At 34.6% G+C, this 21,897-nt stretch overlaps 2 protein-coding genes across 5 annotated transcripts; both read right to left on the reverse strand.

Moving 5' to 3' along the window:
* Positions 1-2,454: 2,454 nt before the first annotated feature.
* Positions 2,455-9,907, reverse strand: LOC120070380 (ATP-dependent RNA helicase-like protein DB10). 4 transcript variants are annotated; one of them, XM_090309194.1, is made up of 9 exons: positions 9,491-9,884; positions 7,144-8,200; positions 6,944-7,075; positions 6,214-6,435; positions 6,029-6,097; positions 5,244-5,513; positions 4,796-5,146; positions 4,103-4,380; positions 2,455-3,932 (listed from the first exon to the last, which is right to left on the reverse strand). In XM_090309194.1, the coding sequence occupies exons 2-9, from the start codon at positions 7,147-7,149 to the stop codon at positions 2,903-2,905; spliced, it is 2,358 nt and encodes a 785-aa protein (XP_090165320.1). In that variant the 5' UTR covers positions 7,150-8,200; positions 9,491-9,884; the 3' UTR covers positions 2,455-2,902. The 4 variants fall into 4 exon arrangements, with proteins under 4 accessions (XP_090165320.1, XP_090165326.1, XP_038878232.2 ...); XM_090309200.1 differs by having other exon boundaries at positions 9,501-9,856; XM_039022304.2 differs by having other exon boundaries at positions 6,944-8,200; positions 9,491-9,907.
* Positions 9,908-15,432: 5,525 nt separating this feature from the next.
* Positions 15,433-21,091, reverse strand: SCL28 (SC35-like splicing factor 28). The gene is made up of 7 exons (XM_039022305.2): positions 20,655-21,091; positions 20,235-20,312; positions 19,342-19,506; positions 19,161-19,216; positions 18,940-18,979; positions 16,784-16,996; positions 15,433-15,813 (listed from the first exon to the last, which is right to left on the reverse strand). Exons 1-7 carry the CDS (start codon positions 20,837-20,839, stop codon positions 15,801-15,803), a joined length of 750 nt encoding a protein of 249 aa, XP_038878233.1. The 5' UTR covers positions 20,840-21,091; the 3' UTR covers positions 15,433-15,800.
* Positions 21,092-21,897: the final 806 nt, after the last annotated feature.

Genomic DNA, 21,897 nt, shown 5'->3' on the forward strand with positions numbered 1-21,897 from the left:
CATTTTTTGAATGATCATAATGTGTACTTGGCTCGGGATAGTAGGATATGAATGATGTACTCGGTTGTTACGACTTGTCATTTTGTAACTAAATCCAAGTTTACTAATTGTAAGTATAATTCATCCTTTCAGGATCCACATATTTTCCCTTTATCCTAGTAAGATGGAGATTGTTCAGGAGTTGTTTAAAATCATAACAAATATTACAGAGTCTCAAAGACAATTGTTCTTGACATTGCCGATTTTGTTTAACAATAATAAAAGGATAGACCAACAACCAGCGAACATTAGACACTGCATTCTGCAACGTTCTTTCGCCTCATTTACGAAAGTGACCTGGCATGTCACGAAAGTACTCAAATGGATAGAAAGACGTTTATGATTTTGTGTAACATGATTAGAACGATGGGATGTTTGGAGCCAAGTAGATGTGTTGGTATTGAAGAGATGGTGCCAATGTTCCTACACATTCTTGCTCATAATCTGAAGAATAGAGTAGTACGCACACATTTTTCAAGATCTAGCGAGATGGTTTCGAGATACTTCAATCCAGTTCTCTTAGCAGTAATATAGCTACACACAGTCTTGTTGAAAACCCTCGAACCAGTTACAAGTGCATGTACCGATGGATAATGAAAATGGTTTAAAATTAAAAAATAAAAAATAAAAATAAAAATAAAAATAAAGTTCCAATACCATTCTATTAATGTATTTGAAATAAATTTTGCTAGCATCTTCTCGAATTATCGTGATTAAACAATTTCAACAGAATTGTCTGGGTGCATGGGACGGCAAGTATGTGAAAGTGAATGTCAGTGTCGTAGATTGACCACAATATAGGATTAGAAATGGGAAAATCGCCACAAATGTTATTGTGGTCTGTGACCAGAACGGAGAATTCATCTTCGTTATGCCAGAATGGGAGGGCTTGACTGCCCGGGTCTTGAGGGATAGTTACGCGACCGCAAAAATTGAAGGTTCCAAAGGATATAAAAATCACTCATATACATAAGCAACCTTGAGTACTCCATCAATATACATGTATTACAATCTCAAAAATGGTACAGGATACTACTACTTGTGTGATGTTGGCTACCCTAATGCTGAAGGATTTTTAAATCAGAATATTCGGGCAGAATACTCTACTACCAGAATACCATCAAATGCAAGATTAGAAGTTTGAATAAACAATATCGGCAGTAACGGAATGTTAAATCAATCAGAGTTTGGATGGAACGAGGAGTTCAAGTGCGTTTAGGTGGATAGGGAGATTTTCGACGTCTGAGTTCGAGTAAGTTTTCTAAAACAATGAACAATGTACACCATACCTTTTTTTGTATAAATCTAATATTGCTTCCATATACCAATGTAGAGTCATCTTAATGTGAAAGGATTGTAAAACAAGTCACTTAATGTGAAAGGATTGTAAAACAAGTCATTCCCCCATTATGATGAACTATAAGTGTATTTGGGAAGGACAGGGCAACCGGGCAGTCTTACGAGCCCTTAATGGTGATGGCGTCAAATTTGTTCTGGGAAATAGAGGACGAGATTTGACTAGGATCACAAGAATACCCTACCCCATATAATGAAGAAACCCAACTGTCTGAGGATGCAATGGAAGAAGATTAAGTAGATATGTCCACGAGGAGAGCAAGTGTACCAGATATTTCCACCGGCAGAGCAAGCGTATTAGTAGAGCCATCCAGAGGACGAACTCGTTGCATGAAAAATCAAGAAATATGAGATGGAATTTAGACATTGGTAGTTCAAGCCATATTTGGTATTAAAGGGCCAATTGAGGATGGTAGATGTAATCTAATTGATATAATTGGCACAAAACAAAAGATAGACCTCTTCGTCGCTGTACCAGAAGAGAAACAACTACACAATACTGGACACGACTACTTGCTTGGACCCACTAAATTGATTACTTAATATTTCAACCCGAAAACATATATTCTATATAATTTTTGTGATGTTTAGAACAATATATTTGTACTACACTATCTCATTCTCACCATCATTATGAAATGGAAGGTAATTATTCTGTGCAATTTCAATTCCACATATATAATCCATATTATATAAATATAAACTATCAAGTTATAGTTATTCAACGTTTGTGTACCATGTTAAATAATAATGTTTGGGTTAACAAGATTCAATATACATACATACAATATCCCAATTCATAAGTAATTGAGCAGCAATATGACATGTATTTTGATGGTATGTTTTACAGATTGGAGAATTATAATTTTTACAATTTTGAAAAGAATACATTGAAAAGAATTTGTTATATTTTACAAATTCAAAAAAAAAAATTGAGATTTTCTAGTTTGTCATAAAAGAGTTGAGAAAATAGGTGTATAGCTGAAAATTAATCAACAGCAAAACAAAAAAAAAACAAAAAAGAAAAAAGAAACAAAAGTAAAAAGAAACAAAAGAAAAAGAAAAAAAATAACCAATCTCATTTACAAAAACTGCATCAAATATCTCAACTCAACTTTACACCCAAACACTGACTTTCAGATTCATCAACTCGATTTTGCACACCAAACACAGACAATAATTACCGACTCAACTCTACACAATAGAAGTAATTTAACTCTTCAAATAATAATTATCAGTTCAACTCAACTCTCTGCTTTTATCAGATCCCAAACATCCCTATGTAATTATCTAATTGCTACCACAGCCAACGTATTCATACAGCATCATCATCAATCGTAAATTGTAAAGATCCCTCGAATCCCCACCTTTGTTAACCTTCATATTAGTTAAATTTTCCTTTATAAGCTTCTCTACAAGAAAATTTTCAAAAGATATTAAATTGGGAATTATCAAAACCCAAAGCCGGCCATCATTCATCCAGAAACCAACAGATAGAAACATTCATTCATATTACTTGAGCTGCTGCATTAACAATTTGATCACTCATGTCGGTACCCATTTCTGGATTCACTGGCTCGATATTACCGCTCCTGGACACCGGAGGAAGCTGCCTCACATCTTCTCCTGATTCAGAAGTGTTCTTTTGTGTGCCAGGAGACGTTGCAGCTACTGACTCGGGAGGTGGATCGTCCTTTCTATCAAAGTTTCCCTCACGTGATCGCTCATTATTATCGTGGCTACGGCTACGGCTACGACTACGGCTTCGACTATAACGGCGGGACCAACTCCGGCTCCTACTTCTGCTCCTGCTACGACTTCGACTCCGGCTCCAGCTTCTACTACTGCAACTATGGCTACCACTACGACTGCGACTTCGGCTGTAACCCCATGTTCGGACTCTTTCAGGACTACGACTATAACTTCTGCCTCTACTCCTACTGAAGTCTCTTCTGTTATCAAATCGACCCTGTCCACGTCCACGACCACGTCCATCCATACTATTGAACCTATCATGTGGGCCACCACGATCACCCCTGCCCCAACCAACATGACCACCAGCAGGACCACCAAAACCCCGTCCTCTACCCCGTGCAGAAAAGAAATCACCTCTCCCACCTCGTCCACCAGCAGTACCATCTCTCATCCCACCACGACCACCAAACCCGCCATCTCTCATCCCACCACGGCCACCAAACTCTCCATCCCTTGCACCACCACGACCACCAAACCCGCCATCTCTCATACCACCTCGGCCTCCTGAATCCCAGCGACTGCCACCCATAACTGCATCATAACGTCCCATCCCACCCCTATCCTTCCCAAAACTCGGCCCACCACGCATAGCCATATTTCGCAACTCAGGAGGCACGGGTTGGTCCGCACCCTCCAGTACTTTAATCAAATCAGCAGCATATTTCCAATCCTGTTCAGAGAAGAAGGTATATGCCACTCCCGTTGCTCCAGCCCTCCCAGTTCTTCCAATTCGGTGGACATAATCCTCAATTCCAGTTGGAAAATCGTAGTTGATCACCACTCTGGCATAAAAATGAAATAAATAGATCATATAACAAGTACTGGGGTCATATGACAGTTAGCATACAAACCCAACAACTAGCCACATCAGATCCATATTCTTTCAAATTTTTAGTTCCAACTCCCAAGATCTTCTCTCGGTACCATAGAGAAGAGCAGAAAAAAGGCTTACCTTATATCTTTGATGTCAAGCCCACGAGCAGCAACATCGGTGGCAACTAGTATTGGGGACTTTCCACTACGAAACTGGTTCAATACCCAATCACGCTCCCCCTGTGATTTGTCTCCATGAATAGCAGCAGCCCCAAAACCACGTCCAAGATTCCGTGCAAGCTGATCACACAACCTCTTCGTAGAACAAAAAATTATTACCTTAGACCCCCGTTCTTGGGATCTAAGGATCTGCTCCAACCGTCTCTGTTTTTCCATCTGTGGGACAACTTCAACATACTGTTCTCCACCCCCACCCGAAAATAGAAAAAGGAAAATAGAAAAAATATATATATATCAATAACAAATCATCTAGGGGAAGAATTTACAAACTGGAGGATGCATTAACTCAGTAGATAAAGAAACTATTACTGCATAACGAATAGTGTTAACAATCAAATGATAAATTCACGTCTCATCAAGTGTTGTTTCTCATATAATAGTTAAAGAAAAACATCTCTTAACCTAAAACTAAGTAATGGTCAAGGACTACAATTACAAAACACACTATTTCCTAGAACGATCATTTAAACAAATGATGCATTCACCAATTCAATAGGCCAAAAATATCATTTTTAACAATAGCAAGGCTCATGATGCCAATGAAATCTACACTGTTCAAGGGACTGATAAGTATATGAATCGTTAAGGTTACCTGTGTAATAGCCTTGTTAGCAGCAAGTTCATCAACGCTACCAATATTCACCTGGACAGAATTGACGAGAAGATCATTCGCTATTTTTCTTACTTCCTTGGGCCAGGTTGCTGTATACATAAGAGTTTGTCTACGTGGTGGTATTTCATTCACAATCTTCCTAATTTGGGGTTCAAATCCCATGTCAAGCATCCGATCAGCTTCATCAAGCACAAGCAGTGAAACTTGCCTAAAGTTGATCATCTTCATTTCAAGTATATCATTAAGCCGTCCAGGAGTTGCCACCACGATATCAGCACCACGATCTAACTCTTTTAATTGAGGACCTTTTGGGGCTCCACCATACAAGCACTGAAATAAAGAATTTTAACTCATGGAAAGGAAAAAGAAACACAAAAAAAAGGAGTAGATGATTCAAGGACCCAGAGAGAGAACATTTGAAACTCACCGTACAACAAACCCGAGAAGATCTCCCAAATTTAAGAGCTTCATCTTGTATTTGAGTAGCAAGCTCCCTAGTAGGAGCCAAAACCAACACAGTTGGTCCATTTTGAGGGTTATTTCGGCAATGCCTAAGAAGAATGAAGGCAGGAATCAAATAGCCCAAAGTTTTCCCAGACCCCGTTTTAGCAATCGCTACTATGTCCCGACCTTGCAGGGCAATGGGCCATGTTTGTGCTTGAATTGGCGTAGGAGATGAGAAACCAGCAGAATATATCTGAAGCACAATGATGGAAAACTAGACTCAGCGCCAAGTTAAAACATGCCAGAGACATTAATGCGTGAAATACATTTCATGAATATAGTGTTCTGCAGCAGCAAAAATGAAATAGGACAAAAGAACCCATAGATTAGTTGCTTACACAAGCAACTCGAGGCAACAAAAGATTGCAATAAAGACATATTAAGCAGAGCCAATAAGCAAGACATCTCAGTCACATCAGGTGTAAATTGGTCAAAGGCCCAACACTCAACTAAAAGATGCCCTAGAAAGGCTCCAACCATCCATTTTGCAGCCTCCAAAAATCAAGGGATTGTTGCATGTGCAAGTGTAGCAATAGCAGTGCAGTGTACGACATATGCTCCTCCTCCGGAGCAAATATCGCACCTGCGACAAGTGAGAACTCATGAGTAAAAGTAGATTAATAACAGAAGAGATGAGTAAGATGGATCATGGATTTTCTACTTTCACGCAACCTAATTAAAAGATGTTTGAGCAACCATGAAACTTGCCTCTCTCAGTATCTCCGGAGGGAAGCCAGTAGCCTCAAATGTCATGAATGGAGCTGGAACATTATCACCCTACGAAGTTAATTGGAAAAGATAGGCATGATTTGAAGTCAGTGATACAGTTATAACCCCTATGGCATTCACAACAGTAACATAATTGGAAAAGATAGGCATGCTGAAATACAAACCGTAGCAGTTACTTCATGTTGTTTACGATAAACTTCAACAGGTGACATATTAGTAACATCTGAAGCTCCAATATGAGGAGGGCCCATCAATGCATTATTTGACAATGATGGACCACCAGATCCATGGCTATTCAAATTATGTGTCGGACCAGCTGCAAAATTTGTCCCACTATGATGACCGGGTGCCGCACTTGGAAATGGAACACCACTCATCCTTGTGTCCTGAAAGAAAGGATAATTTCCATACCATATAAGCAAAATAAATCATACAGAACAGAACCAAAATACTTGGAAACTTGATACAAATTTTTGCTTAACCTGACCTTTAGTATTCTTTTACGTTTCTCAATGAAAGTGTTGTTTCCCATATAACGGTTAGAGAAAAACATTTCTCTTAACCTAAAACTAAGCAATGGTCAAGGAAGAGTACATACACACCATTTCCTATCAATTTCTTTATTAATTATCCACATATAACCTTACCCATAAATCTTTGCAGTACCTAACTACATATCTTCCATGTAAAACCCAAAGATACAATGTCTTCACAGAATATTAGTACCCAATCAACCTTTGTTAACAACTACCAATTTCAAGATGTATATGTGCTTTTCTTCATAGTAAATTAATCATCCCTCATAATTGTATCTTACTTAAACAATGTCAAAAAAATAAATATATAAATAAACTTGAACATGGAAGAATTACAAATAGACGTGAAATGAAGAACCTGCTGGCTCCTTGCCATTGGTATTGCTGCAAGCCTTGGCTGATGTGGACCAATGCCAGGCCCCTCATTCCCGCCAAAGTAATATACATTTCCGGCTCTGCCTGGCAAATGTTCGGCACCAGCTTGCTGCCCCTGCATCACAGTTGGGCCCATTTGATCTTGGAATCTAGAATGATGATGGCGATGAGTCAATTCAGTACCTGCATGCGGCAATTGAACCACAGGATGTTGTTGTTGCATGTTTCCTGGAGAGCTACCAAATTGTCGTGCCTGATCAGATGCTAAACCAAATTGTTGCGTTTGAGAAGAATTGGTTCCATGAATAGATGAAGTGCCACCACTTTGTTGAAACTGGGAAGAAGAAAATCCAACTTGGTTTCCTGACTGGATATTCTCCTCCTCTCTCTTCAGAAAAGTCGGCTTCTGTTCGACGTGATTACCAAATGGCTGACCTGAAGGACTTTGTTGAACTTGCTGCTGCAAATTCTGTTGAACATTTGGATGAACGCTTTGTTGGTAACCAATATACTGAAGTTGCTGCTGACCATATTGCAGACCTTGAGGTTGCCCGACTAATGGGGTTGGATTTTGCATGTTTGGCTGTCCTAAATGCTGGACTGATGGTGGTGGCATTTGTTGTCCCGGATTCTGTAGGGTTTGCCTTTGATTCTGTAGCGGTTGTTGGTTAGGATGTTGAGACATTTGTTGATTAGCATGTGCCATTTTCTGACCTTGATGAACCTGCTGGTGGCCAATATGCTGTGACGACATTGCAAATAGCCCCGGTTGGTGCATGACCTGGTTTGATTGCGCGCCATGTTGTCGCCCATCTGGTGCCATTTGCATGCTAGGATGGTGATTAATGGCCACCTGACTGGCAACAAAACTGTGTTGTTGTGTGATCAGATGTCCAGGTTGTTGCGAAAGTTGGCTGTTTAATTGGCCATCTTGTTGAGGGACATGATGATTTTGCTGTACATGAGGTGCCAATGTGTCATTTGATGGCATTGAATGAGCCTCCGGGATTGAAGTCGGCTTGGAAGTGGAGACGCTAGGATGAGGACCGAGTGGTAATGGTGGTGGCAAAGAGACCGGTTTCTCATACTGAGTAACGTTGGTTTCAGGGTTCCAGTAGTATGATAGTCCAGTGCTCCCATCAATCAATCCCTTCCAAGGTTTGGGAAGAGTAGGGTCATCCGGTGCATAGCGGGGACCGAGGGAAGGGGGAGCAGAGTCCCCAGTTTCCATGATTTCAAACTGTATTGAGAAATTGATTTAAAAAAAGAAAAAGTCAGTATTTCAATAAACACAGCCTAAATAATAAGAAACATATATGTCATAAACAAAAGTTAACCAAAATTAAAAACAGAATCTAATTTCACCCCAAACCCAAGTTATACTTTATAACAGCCCGTATTTCCCAATACAACTATTAAAACAAAAATGCGGAAACATAACCATTATAAACTTTTACAAATTTGAAATTACACAAGTTATTAAAATAACTAATTACAAACAAATTCTAAGTCAAACTATCAAATCCTAATATAAACATCTCTTGATGTCCTACGCCAGAACCTAAACTTAACTTCCTTTAGAACTATTACTTGATCCTTTGTCTGAAAGCATTTTGGAAAAACAAAGATGAGAACAAAAATACTCAATAAACAGTTCCCATATCAAGCTTTAAAATTCATTTTCTTTCAAAATTTTTGGAATAAAAATACAAATCATTGCAAAACTTTCAGTCAAGACCTTGCTGCAAACAATACTTTCAAACTCAAGATCTTTCAAACAAATAAACTTCAAAACTATACGTTTCAAGTTGAATCTTTCAAATAGTCTTTCAACAAAACCAAATCGTTCGAATAAACTTTTAAAACCTTTAATAAACAGAACCTTCATACTTTTCACAACACTAACTTTTTAATACTTTCAAATACAAAGCTTTCAATCAATCCAAATGTATCTTCATTCCAAAGAATAACAAACAACAAAAATGTGCCTTCTCACAAATAAGCTTCAGTCAGAACAGATACCGTCAATTCCAGATTTAGCTATAACAAAATACCATACAATCCCCAGAATACAAAAACTGACATATTCGGATAGCCCCGATTGAATCATGTTTAAGTGTTAGAACTTCTATAATCCTCAATTCGAAAATCCACTTCCTTTAACAAACATCAACTTTTAGATAGCCTAAATAATAAACACCATGTTTAAGTGTTAAAATTTAGTTCAACAACCTTAATCACCAAGAGGCTTTTCAAGAGGAATATTCTTATGAAAAATCCACCATAAACCTTAATTAATCACTCCAAATTAGTCCAAAATTACGACCAACATCCTTTCACAAGCAAAACTGCTCTATCATACTCTAATTGAGCCTGAACTAATCCAAAAAGGGGGTGCAAACTTGCAGAACCTTAATCAAACACTTGGAAATCTACCCAAACATAACAACAAGCAAGTTCCAAGAGTTCAGAATAATATTCAAACGCTTAAATCCAATTCGAAAAAGGAAATTAAAGCAACAATTCTTACCAAATCTTACCGCAGAGGCTCTAAACCTGGCTCGTTGGTGTCCAAAAACGTCCGAAATTATAGATCTGGACCTTAGACGATATGGATACACCAATTTGAAGCCAATCGAAGGGTGAGTCAATGCCGAAACCTGACGAGACGGAGAGACATTAATGCGAAGGTGTAAAGAGAGGGTTCCCGTCTCATGGTCGTCGCATCTGCTTTATTACACTACGACCATAAAACCCATGGAGCTGTCATCGAGAATCGAGTTTCCATGGCAGACCTGATTTATGGGTTTCACCGCCACAACGCTCGCCGGCCAAGAAGACTGAGCAGAAGGGGGAGGGTGGTCGGCGGCTACAAGGGGAAGAGGAAGAAGATGATGGAGGTAGGGCTTCTCTAATTTCTTTTCTTTTCTTTTCTCTTTTTTTTTTCTTTTTCTTTTCTTGGTTGGTTCCTTAATTTTATTTTTTATTTTTTCCAAAGCTCTCACTAATAAAATTTGTGTTTCAAAAGTCGTAAAAAAAACTAACGCATTTGATAATTATTTTATTTTTTTTTAAATGAAGTCTATTTCATGTATATTTTTATAATGATTTTAATCTTTATTTTTAGTCCAATTTTAAAATAAAAACTACATTTTGAAAACTATTTTTTTAGTTCTCAAAATTTGACTTGATTTTTTAAATTATTGATGAAAAGTAGATAATAAATAAATGAAAAATTTAGAATTGGGAGTAGTGTCCGTAAACTTAATTTTCAAAAACAAAATGGTTACCAAGCTAAAAGAATATAATTAAATTCTCCAAATTATTTAGGTCGCGTTTGGTAACTATTTGTTTTTTTATTTTTGTTTTTAAAAATTAAGTCTATTTCATCCACATTTTTTAAAATGATTTACATCATTTTTAAGTATCATAGTTGAATTCTTACCCAGATTTCAAAATCAAAACAACTTTTTTAAAAAAAAAAATTGGCTTGATTTTTTAAACTAATGGTGAAAAATAGATAACAAATGAATAAATTCAAAGGTGTAAGTAGGGTCCATTGGCTTAATTTTGAAAAAAAAAATAAAAAATAAAATAATTACCAAATGAAATCTTAGGGGTGTTTGATGCGCGATAATAAGAGTTGAATTGGTAATTATTATATGGAGAGTTACATTATGTGTGTTTGGTGTGGTGAGTTGAGTTGAATTGACAATTATTGTATGTGTTTGGATGCAAAGTTGAGTTGGGTTATCTGGTACTTTTTTTAAATGAAATTGATTTTGCATTTTTTTTTTTTTTTTTTTACTTGTTGATTTTAATTTTCAACTATATACATATTTTTCTAACTTTTATAAGATAAAAACAAAAAAAAAATTCCAATTCTTTTCTATTCTTGAAACATAACAAAATTTCTACAAAGTATTCATATACATAACACAAAATTTTGAATTCATTTTTGTAAACACTCAAATAGAAGTGATTATTCCATTAAAAACCCCAACTTAATCATTAATTACCATACAAATTAAAAATAACCGAAAGGATCATTGTCATCAAATGAAACTATTGACATTGTTTTAGATAGAAGTGATGACACTTAAATGTTAATCTTAAACAAAACCAACATCGTACAATTTAAATCATATAACCAACTATTAGATAGTCTTTTTTGACCAATTTGTGAAATGTGGATTTACCGTCTTCTAAAACAAATAAAACGATTTTGGAAATATTTATGTCTATTTTTTATACTATTATGTTGCATAAGTGTACAAACTATATTTATATTAAAAGGAAAAAAAAAACTTGAGCCATAATTTTAAATTCCGCTATTTCATTAGAATTATGTAATATTTGAAAACATCAAGGGATAGGTTGTTTAAATCATATCGTTGAACTTTTGTTTAGTGAAACAATAATAGGACATCGTATGTAATATCTTCTAGATCTAAGAACAAAAATGAAATTGAAGAAGAATAATTAAATCTAAGAAAACGGCCATAGAAAGAAAATAAACAAAAAAAAAAAAGACAAAGGATACGTTAAGAAAGAAAATGGAAAATAAACCGATACGAGCCAAACAGAGAAAGAAGAGAGAGAAATGAGAAAGATGAACCAGACAACGAAAAAAGAGAGAATATGAAATAATGGGAGTAAATGCAAAGAGAACATAAGAGAGAGAAACGACAAAGTAATTGAGGGAGTTGGGAGAGTAATGAAAAAACGTGGAAAAACGGGTGAGAATAAGAGTGATAAAATTGTGGGTAATTAAACACACCGTTTTATTTTTATAAGTGGTTGTCGAAGTTTGGCACGAGAAGGTGGTAGGCAGAGTATGTAGCCGAAGTTGCTTGTGCAAAGGTAGTCATCGGAGTTAGTGGTTAGAGTTGTCGTCAAAGGTGGTTGGTGGTGCCCGGAGTTCTTCGTCGAAGTTGATCGTATGAATGTGTAAGTCAGAGTTTTTTTTTTTTTTTTTTTACCAAGGTGGTTGTCGCATTTTCGTTGGAGGTGGTTATTGGAGCTCGAAGTTGGTGGTTGGAGTTAGCCACCCAAAGGTGGTCATTGGAGTATGTTGCTGAAGTGTGGTAGTAACAATCGCTAACGGAGACCGATGAGTGGAACCATTAAAAACACCGGAGATAGAGCATCGATGAGAGTTGGGGTCAGCTGGTAAAATAAACAACTTAACTCTATAAACATTTAAAGTTGGTTGTCAAACATTGAGTTGGTAGAAAATACAAACGCAACCCGACTCTCCTTGGTTGTCAAACACCCCTTTCGTTAATTAATTATCTGAATATATTTCATAATTAATTAATTTAATTCAAACTAAAATAAAATTACTTAACCAAGATACTGTCGAAAGCGTTACATACACAGATTGTGAAGGTAAAGAAACAAGAGAATATATGTACACTAAATTTACAAGTCTAATAATGTCACAAACAGATAAATTATTAGAAATAACACTTTTAAGTTGTCACCTTACAAAACTAGTACCATTTTTTAAAACTCATTCAAATAGCTTTTCTCGATCCATCTCAGACGAGATCGACTACCGAGATTTAGTTTTAAAAAAATAATTTGTTTTAACTTATCGAGATTTTATATATTTTCAAATTTTATCCAAATTCAATTATATCTACCAAATATTATATCAAAATTTTTCAAAAAAAAGATCAAATATGGAAAACATATAAAATCTCTTAGTGGATTCTTGGGCAGATCAATACAAGATTTTATATATTTTTCATATCTTACATTTTTTTTTTTTTTTTTTTTGTAAAATTGAATCTTTCCCAAAATTTAAAAATCAATATGCAATTATCCATTTAAAAGATCTAAGTGGTAAATTCATTTGTAAATTTAGAATTTCATATAATTGTGGAAACAGAAATTGGCCTAAAATTACAAAAGAATCAAATATAATATTCGGTAAAGATAACCGAGTTTGGAGAAAATTTGAAAATATATAAGATTTGGATAAATTATCTAATATTTGAAAAATTACTAAAATCTCGACATTTATGTATCTAGAAAGGCCCAATGGGGCCAAAACAATAAGTTAGAAAAAGTAGATTTTGTAATTAAATCTATTGAGAAAAATTAGTTTAACGACTTTTCAAAAAACGTGCTAATTTTGAAATATGAAAAGCCGTGAGTATTATTTCTAACAATTTATCGGACAAATGACTTCCAAATATATATCTTTCATTCAATCTCCAAGATTTTTCCAATAAGTTAAAATAAGAAAACGACAAGTAGAAAAAAAATATGCATTTAAGAAAAAAATGAAATAGAAAAAAAAATAATTAGAGGTAAAAGAACAACCATAGAAAGAAGATAAAATAAAATAAAATAGAGAAAGAAAAGAGGAGTTGAGAAAGAAAATGGAAAATAAAGCTCATACGAGCCAAGCAAGAAGAGAGAAAATAAAAAAGATGAACCAACGAAATAAGAGAGAAGAAGAGAAAAGGGGAGTAAATGAGAATCAAAACCAACAAGATGTCTATTGCAAACATAATGCACCAAGACTAAAAAAAAAAAAAAAACTAGTCGATACCTAAGTTTTGAAATAGTTTATATTTAGTCAATAGATTTTAAGGCACTATACATTTAGTTCTCAAATTTTGAGTTTGATTTCAATTTAGTCATTAAGTTTGAAAGTATTACAATTTTATCATTGACATTTGAATTTTACTTCAATCTAGTCTTTGTGTTTCAACTTTCAAGATAACACTTTTAATATCGATTATTCACTAAATACTCATTTTTCATTTTTAATATTAACTTATATTAATAAATTTAAAATCATTGAAATATGTATAATTAATCGAGTTTTACTACTTTTTATCACTTTTAAAATTAAATTAAAATTTTCACTTCATAGTTATATTTAATTAATTAATAGAATTTGATGTCAATAATTAAAAGTGAGTATTTAATAAAAAATTGAGATTAAAAATATAAAATCTTAAAACTAAGGAATAAATTGAAATAAAACTCAAATCTCAAAGATAAAATTATAACATTTTGAAATTTATGAACTAAATTGAAACAAAACTCAAAACTTAAAGACAAATATGTAATATTTGAAAATCTATGGACCAAATAAAAACTACAACCAAGATCTTAGGAACAAGAAGGTTTTTTCCCCCCAAAAAAAAAACTAAACTACGTCATCTTCGAACTAAATATTCATTTTATTTGTTGGCTGAATAAGGATTTTTTGCTTCATTAGGAGTTGGTTCCTACTGCTCACCTCTTGTTGTATCCATAACAACTTTAGATTCCAAGATAATTCGACACCTGTGAATCTAAGCAATTTTTCAGTTTAATTCACTAGATTTTTGTAACCAAAAAAAAAAAATGTGATTGCTTCTTGACGGTTTATCCATTTCGTAGGACTTGTTTGAACGATAGGCCAAATTTTAAAATTATTCACACTCGATAAATATTTAATTATTTAATTTTGAATTTTTATAAATTAAAATTATAATCACTATTTTAAGATATTAATCTCTTTATTTTGTTATATTCTTGAAGTTTTGAAAACTAAAAAAATTAGACTTTGTTTAATAATATATATTTTTTAAATACTAAACTCATAAAAATCACTCCCTCATTGATTCATTCTGTTTATTCGAATATTTTAACAAAATCGAAATCAAGTTTTGGAAACTAAAAAAGAGCTATTAAAATCAAGTTTTGAAAACTAAAAAAGGAATAAAAAAACTCGTTACATGAATAGCAATCAAACTAAAAACATTAGCATATATAGCACAAATATAAAAGCTTTACAAACAAGTCTAGAAGAAATATTATATACAAATTAATGCTAAACTATATTCATATTAACATTTTTAGTTGTACTCAAAAAGAAAAATAATAACATTTTTAGTCGTGATTTGTTACCTTAAAATAGAAATGGTTCATACATAATATTTAAAAAATTATTAGACCCTGAATTAAAATTTTAAGATGAGGTAAAAAAAAAAAGTTAAAGGTGTGTGTCTATTTATCTCTTGAAGCTAAAAAACATAATTTTGATCTAAGTCCTTGTAAGGACAAATTCACATATTAGATGGAGGATAACATAGGCAATAAAAATTTGCCATCCACTTAGAGAAATATAATGTTAAAAATTGATTATGACTATCATGAATAAATCAACTCGAGACATTAGACAATTGATGGTTATATTGATGTAAATTGAATTGGGACAATTACAAATATAACAATCAGGCCCAAAATATTTGCAAATATAGTACAATGCAAAAAAATTTACATACATAACGAAATTTAGATTTTGCTTATGAAGTCTAACAGTGATAGACCATATCACTAATAAATTTTGCTATATTTACAATTCTTTAAAAATGTTACTATATATTTAATTATTTTTCTAAAAAATGTTACCCAATGCAATTACCCTACGAAAAAGGAGATTACCGAACAACAAAATAGAAGTGATAAATAAACAAACAAGACTATCGATATCAAGATTTGAGCATCGTAAGTTCAAAAATACAACCACTGGGCATATACAAGAGTACAGAAACCAAAAAACGAAATCCACTGAAAACAAAATCCTAAATCTAGTAAAGGTCAAGTAGAAGTGTACCAGCATCCATTCATATGAAGTTTACTTGAGAAACAGCAAGATGACATTTGTTCTTCAACCTATAACTCAAGTCTCGCCTCCCGACTTTCAAATATAAATAAAATTCCTTACAGAAACTGCAAAGCATGGAATGGCGTAGTTCATCTGGCCACAACTGAAGGCAGACTAACAATTCTCGAGAACTGCGACAGAAGCACTTCACAATCCCGAAACTCTATCTGCGAGGACTGCAGAAGCAACATTGCAGGGTGTTATAGTCAAATTTGTAAATTCTTCGATCAACCAGGGGAAAGGATTACTGGCTAAACACAACACACTATGGACCAAGTGAAATGTTCAATAATGACAAAACAACGTCAAGAACTTTGCTGCCCCCTAAGGTCTTGACCCTACAATATTTGAATATCAGGAAACTCACAAAACTATGAAATCCCAGGTAAGTGGCCACCATGAATTGAACCTATGACTTCTTAGCCATTTATCAAGATCGTACTCCCTATTTACCATTAGGCCAACCCATGATGGTTGTTGCTGCCCCCTAAGGCCTTAACTAAAGGGATCACAAATCTCATCCCAAGTTCATATTGTATTAATTGTGAAAATTAGCAAATCAATGAAATCTCTCCAAAAGGATTTACTAAACTCTACAAGATCAAAAAATAACCGAAGAATTTAGTGAACTTTGAGCAACAGAGCGAGATCACTCAAACATGTCATTTCCTTCTCACCTCCTGTAACCAACTAATTCAATAAACACCTGTAAGAATATCATGAGAGCTTAAATACACCTCAGTTCATTCTTCATCGTTACCAATCTTTATATTCTAAGAGATTAGCCTATACATATCAGACCATCTATCCTGCCATAGGCCTCCCTAATCCCCCTTTGAATAATTCACGAGAATCCCCATGGTAAAAGGAAACAATAATACAACCTTTATTTATTTAGTTTGAATAATCAGCCTGAATTCTGAAACTACCAACCCACGTAATACACACTGATCAACTATTCATCAAGCAACACTACCATATGTTTCTTTAGAACTCAAGGACACAGATGTACAACCTATAGAACAGATCCTTTACAAGTAAAGTTGTAACACTACCATATGTTTCTCTGCGTAGATCCTCTAATTCGGAAATGAAGAGACTAGTAAAAGGAACTTAAAAGGCAAAAGAACATAAAAGATGAAATACCTATAGGATCGTGAACGGGATCCAGAAGGACTGCGGCTATCAGCCCTTGGGCTCCTTGACCTACTACGTGCATTGTCCACTTCACGAGGGCTCCGACCATTCTCCTTTGGAGTTGGAGATCGGCTGTAATCCCGCCTATCACGAGGGGAACGAGAACGTGAAATTGATCTCGATCGTGCAGGAGAAAGATACTCCTCCCTTGCCCCACGGCTCCTGTATCAGTCACAACAATGGAAAAAATGAATGAAAATAAACATATCAAACCGAAACGATTTCCATTCAGACTTAAACAGCACAAAAAACCAACTCTCTCTAACAGGAAAGAAAACCTGTCCGAGCAGTCTTCAAAGGCCCCAATGAGGTCCGTTCACTAGGTACTTATGATACTATATCATACTTTTATAAGCACAATTTTCTACTAACATCATTTTCAAAACTGATCAACTAAAACATGACTTTTACCTGCACCATTTTCAGGTTTCCGAACAAAATAATGACAAGTAGATCCAAACACTGAGAATTATGCTCTATTAAGCTGTACTGGTTGATCAGCTTCTGACAAGTTCATAGCTCTCTTTGCCCCAACTTTCTAAAAATCACATTATCTTTTCTTGGACAATGTCACCATACCACAACCAGTAAAACTTTGGCCTTTTCTCCTTTGAAGATGATTTCTTTCTTTGGCCAACTATAAGCTCTAATCTTTCTTAACTGGATGGTATATCAAAAGAAGATATCAAACTTAAAAATCACTTTCTTGCTGATAAATCGTTGAGAGATTTGTAAGGGACGAAAAATGGGGAAAAAAGAACCAAAGATAAATTTTGATTTTAAACTCTCGTCAATGCTTAACTTCTGCCTACCAAAACAGATGTAAAACGAACAAATAAAAATCATGCAACTAAGATAATTGAAAAAGTAATAGATTGTACTCATGGAGAGGGTTCGAGTTCGATAGGTAAAGTAAGCAAGTTGCCCATCACTTTATGATCGCTTTTCTTGTTAAACTTTATTAATCAACAAGTCTTTAAAGTCTCCCTTTACACTTTAATATCTGCATACACAAGGAATTAAGTAGATTGTATACAATATCCTGCAATGCAACTCTATACCATGAGGGGAGCAGAATATTCCACGTACATCACATCAAACATTAAATTCAATCATTTTGTTTAACCATGATAACATTCAAGCATATGAAATAAAAAATTCTACAACTAAAGGTTGTAGAACAACAAAAAACTGAAAGCGTTGCTTAGATTCAAAACATAGATCTGATATTGTAAACCTAATGGGGAAATGAAGATTAAAAGTGTCACACTATTATTGTTGGACTATGACGCCAATATTTAGTGCATGTTAGGGAGTGATTTTATAATCGTCAAAATCACTTTTGTCATATTTATAGTCCCTCTAAAATACGCTTGTAATAACTCAAAATTAATTTAAATATTAAATTATACACCTTTAACTACAATTTTCATAACATCAAAATTAGTATTGAAGGATTAAAAACATGTTTCATAGTGATTAAAAATGGTAAAACTGATTTTAACCATTTTAGAATTACTCCCACATACACTTAGTCTACAACTAAGACCACGGCAGAGAACCACTTAGATTTACTGACTATACACACTTCACAACATGACATGAAACAAAGATAACTCATCCATTAGAAATATACTGTGTTTCTTAAAATTGACACACCATTGATAACTTTAAGAAGTTCTTTGAACAAGGAACTCTTGAGGTTCAGGTTGAGTAAAAATAGGAATTACGCTGAGTATATCAAAATATTTCTACATAAAATGATTTCCATCCAATGTGAACTTAGTCTTACATTAAATTCAAAGACAAATCATTTAGGTTCCATTGAAAATTAAAACAATGAAGTACATCAATTGGGGGTTTGGATACTCTATAAGACAAGTACAAAAATTCAAAAATATTATACTATGCTTCTCATCCAAAAACAATCCTTTGACGTGTTAAAATTATAAAATTCAAAGAAGGCATGCACAATTTACTAAACATAAAAAGGAACGACCAATATTTCAAAATACGGTATAGAAGTAAGAAGTAATGGAAAAAGGAGGACAATAATGATGTTAATCTTGCTAGTAGTAAAACAAATATGACAAATAAGATCCAACCTTGAGTCGTGCCTGGCAGGTGAAGGTGAGCGTGAGTAAGCTGCATTCAAATAGAAAAAGCTTGTTGAGCATAAAAAATTTGGGGTACAATTACTATATTGCATCACAATGATGTTATAATCAAACATCATCAACCCAATACATTTTTTTTTCTTTTCATGAAAGTCAGCAAAAAATAGTAAAAAGAAAGAAAAAAAGAAGATAGACGTATTGACACTGACAACGATATCGCCGTCTTGGAGACCTTGCCGGAGAACGCCTTCTGTAGCTTCTACCACTATATATCAGTAACAAGAGACTATCAATACATTAGTTCAAAATTAAAGATAATGGTTTCATGAAGAAGACATTCAAACCAAAAAGATACTGCAAGATTAGAAGTGAAGAGGAAGGTCGTAGAACCTTGAGCGTGAAGTCACCCGCATTTCTTGAGGAGTTTTCCTGTTCTCCTCAGCAAAAACAATTCGTATCTCCCGCCCACCTATAACTGTATGATTTAACTGTTGTTTTGCTTCAGCCGCATCTTCTGCAAACCGAAACTTCACAAATCCAAATCCTCGGGGCTCCCTATAAATAGGCAATTAAGGGAATGATATCATAATGAGAGAAAGAGGGAGAGAGAGTAGATTGTTACTAATATTTTGGAACAAAACATGAATAAAATTCCACAAATTTGAAACACAAGAATATAAACCCATCTCTGGACTAATAATTAGAGAGGGTTGCCAGGCAGTATTAATTTTCAGACCTAAATTCAGTGTAAAACCACTGTCAATTCAATTTTCAATTAATTCACACACTTTAGGAATTGCTTTCTTGTCAATTAAATCTAAACTTGATTCAAAAGATGGTTAAACTGAAGTGTTAATCACTGTCACTACATACTAACAAACATATCATTTTCCTACAACAAATTCCTCGTCAGTCAGTTCATAATCTCTAGGACTAAGTGTGAACTAAGTTCAGGTTATTCAACAAATTTGCAGATTCCTTCCATATACACTTAACCTTCATTCCTTCATATTAACTTGCTTTCAATCTTGTCAAAATAATTGCTAGACAGTAAAGGCAATTTAAACTTTAAAACTCCAACAGTGCTCCAAAGTTCTGATCCCACAACTTGACCTAAAAAAAAAAAAATTAGTCCTCTCAACTTTGTCTTTCAGAACTAATATAGCCAAACTCTATTTTCCAGTGTGGATATCCTGATAATTAAGAGAAAAAAGTACCACGAAATAATAAATTTGTTTCTTCAACATCCAAGTGCGCACAAGTTAACACGAAAGCGGCCATACCCAGTGTAGTAGTTCTTCGGCAGATACACGTCCTTAACAGGCCCAAATCGCTCAAACGGGATCCTAAGATCTTCCGGCCTGCATGATATCCAATCAAAACACTCTGATTATTCATCTTGTAATACATGGAATGGATAGACTGAAAACGGGAAAATAACACAATGTAGATTGATTGCACGCGGCTTGACAATAAATTACTCGCAAAATGCTCTTCTTGATCAACTCTTTATATAACTACTAATCAAAATTCATGCGGTAAGCCGCATTTACCTTCTGCCCAAAATTCAAGATTCTAAACAAAGGTGCACTAGCACTTGTATGTACAAACGCAAAAACAAATGAACCATTCAATTCCTTTATCAAACTAATAAAGTGAGACATAATCAAGAACGATAAAGCTCGAAGAAGAACATGAAATACCTAGCATCAAGGGGGAGATTGCGCACGAGTAACCCAGAAGGAGCTGGAGAGCGACGGTCCCTGTGAGACCTGCTTTCGCGGTACCGGTCTCGAGGGTCGTCGTCATGCCGCTTCCGCCCGCGGGGTGGGGTTCTACTACGCCGGCGAGGGCTGTAACTTCTGCTCCGGCTCCGGTACCTCCCCATAGTTGGCTATATCCGTCTCTTACTCGGAATCCGAAGCGGTGCCAAGTACCTGCAAAAGGTAAATCGCGAAAAAGAAGCAGTGAAAACCCTAACCCTAACGGGATTTGGGAGAATGAAGATGACTTTGTTGATGGGTTTCGAATGTTTTGGAGGGAGGGAGATGAAGGGGCAGCTAGAGATAAATTATGCCCTAAACCCTACGCTTCGAGATTTAAACGTCCACCAATGATCGGTAGGATTTGGGATGAAGCTGTTTCTTTTCTTTCTTTTTTTTCTTTATATCAAAATTTTTCTTTTTTAAAATAATAATAAAAAAAAATTAGGTTTTTTTTTTTTAAAAAAAAAAAAAACAATATAGGGAGTAAAGGGATCTAACCCCTAACTTTGAAATTGATACCACTATCTATTGTGGTTTTAATTGGCAAATAATATTTTCTTTTATTTATGTTGTTGGTTATTTTGTCTTTAACTTTGACAAATATTTTGCGTTGGTTTTCTTTCCTTATTGGTTGCAGATTTACTTATGTGATTTTTCCTTGTTTGTGCCCTTGCTAGTTTCAGGTTACTCCCCACCTTTTGTATGGTTTCCTCTACTGAATACCTTGAAATAAATAGTAGTTAAAACTTGTGTGGCTTATCGAATGAACACAAGGTGCCTTGTGTTGGGGTTATGCCCTAAATCTCGTAGGGTCTTATAGTTTGTAAATCTATTGAACAAACTCGTTGTTTATTTAATAAAATATATGATATTTTATTCAAATTCATTATCTATTTAATAAAATATATGATATTTTACTCATATTTTAGTTGCATTAACCACAAACCAGTAAACTAATATCAAAGATTATCTTGTAACTTAAACATGTATGTAGAGACATATGGGTGAATCATGTTTAAGTGATAACTTAAATAGTTTGTAGTAGATGGATAAGGGTTTGAGTACCTTATCCTTGTGGTACTACAAGTATGACTTATTTTGTAGGTGTTACAATTGTTGTAAAGTGCTTCAAATGATCTAATCCTGATCGTTCATGTATAGATCGATGGGATCTACTAGC

Source organism: Benincasa hispida, chromosome 1, assembly GCF_027475165.1.
Source record: "Benincasa hispida cultivar pf3 chromosome 1, pf3_genome.v1.1, whole genome shotgun sequence".
NCBI classification, from domain to species: Eukaryota; Viridiplantae; Streptophyta; class Magnoliopsida; order Cucurbitales; family Cucurbitaceae; genus Benincasa; species Benincasa hispida.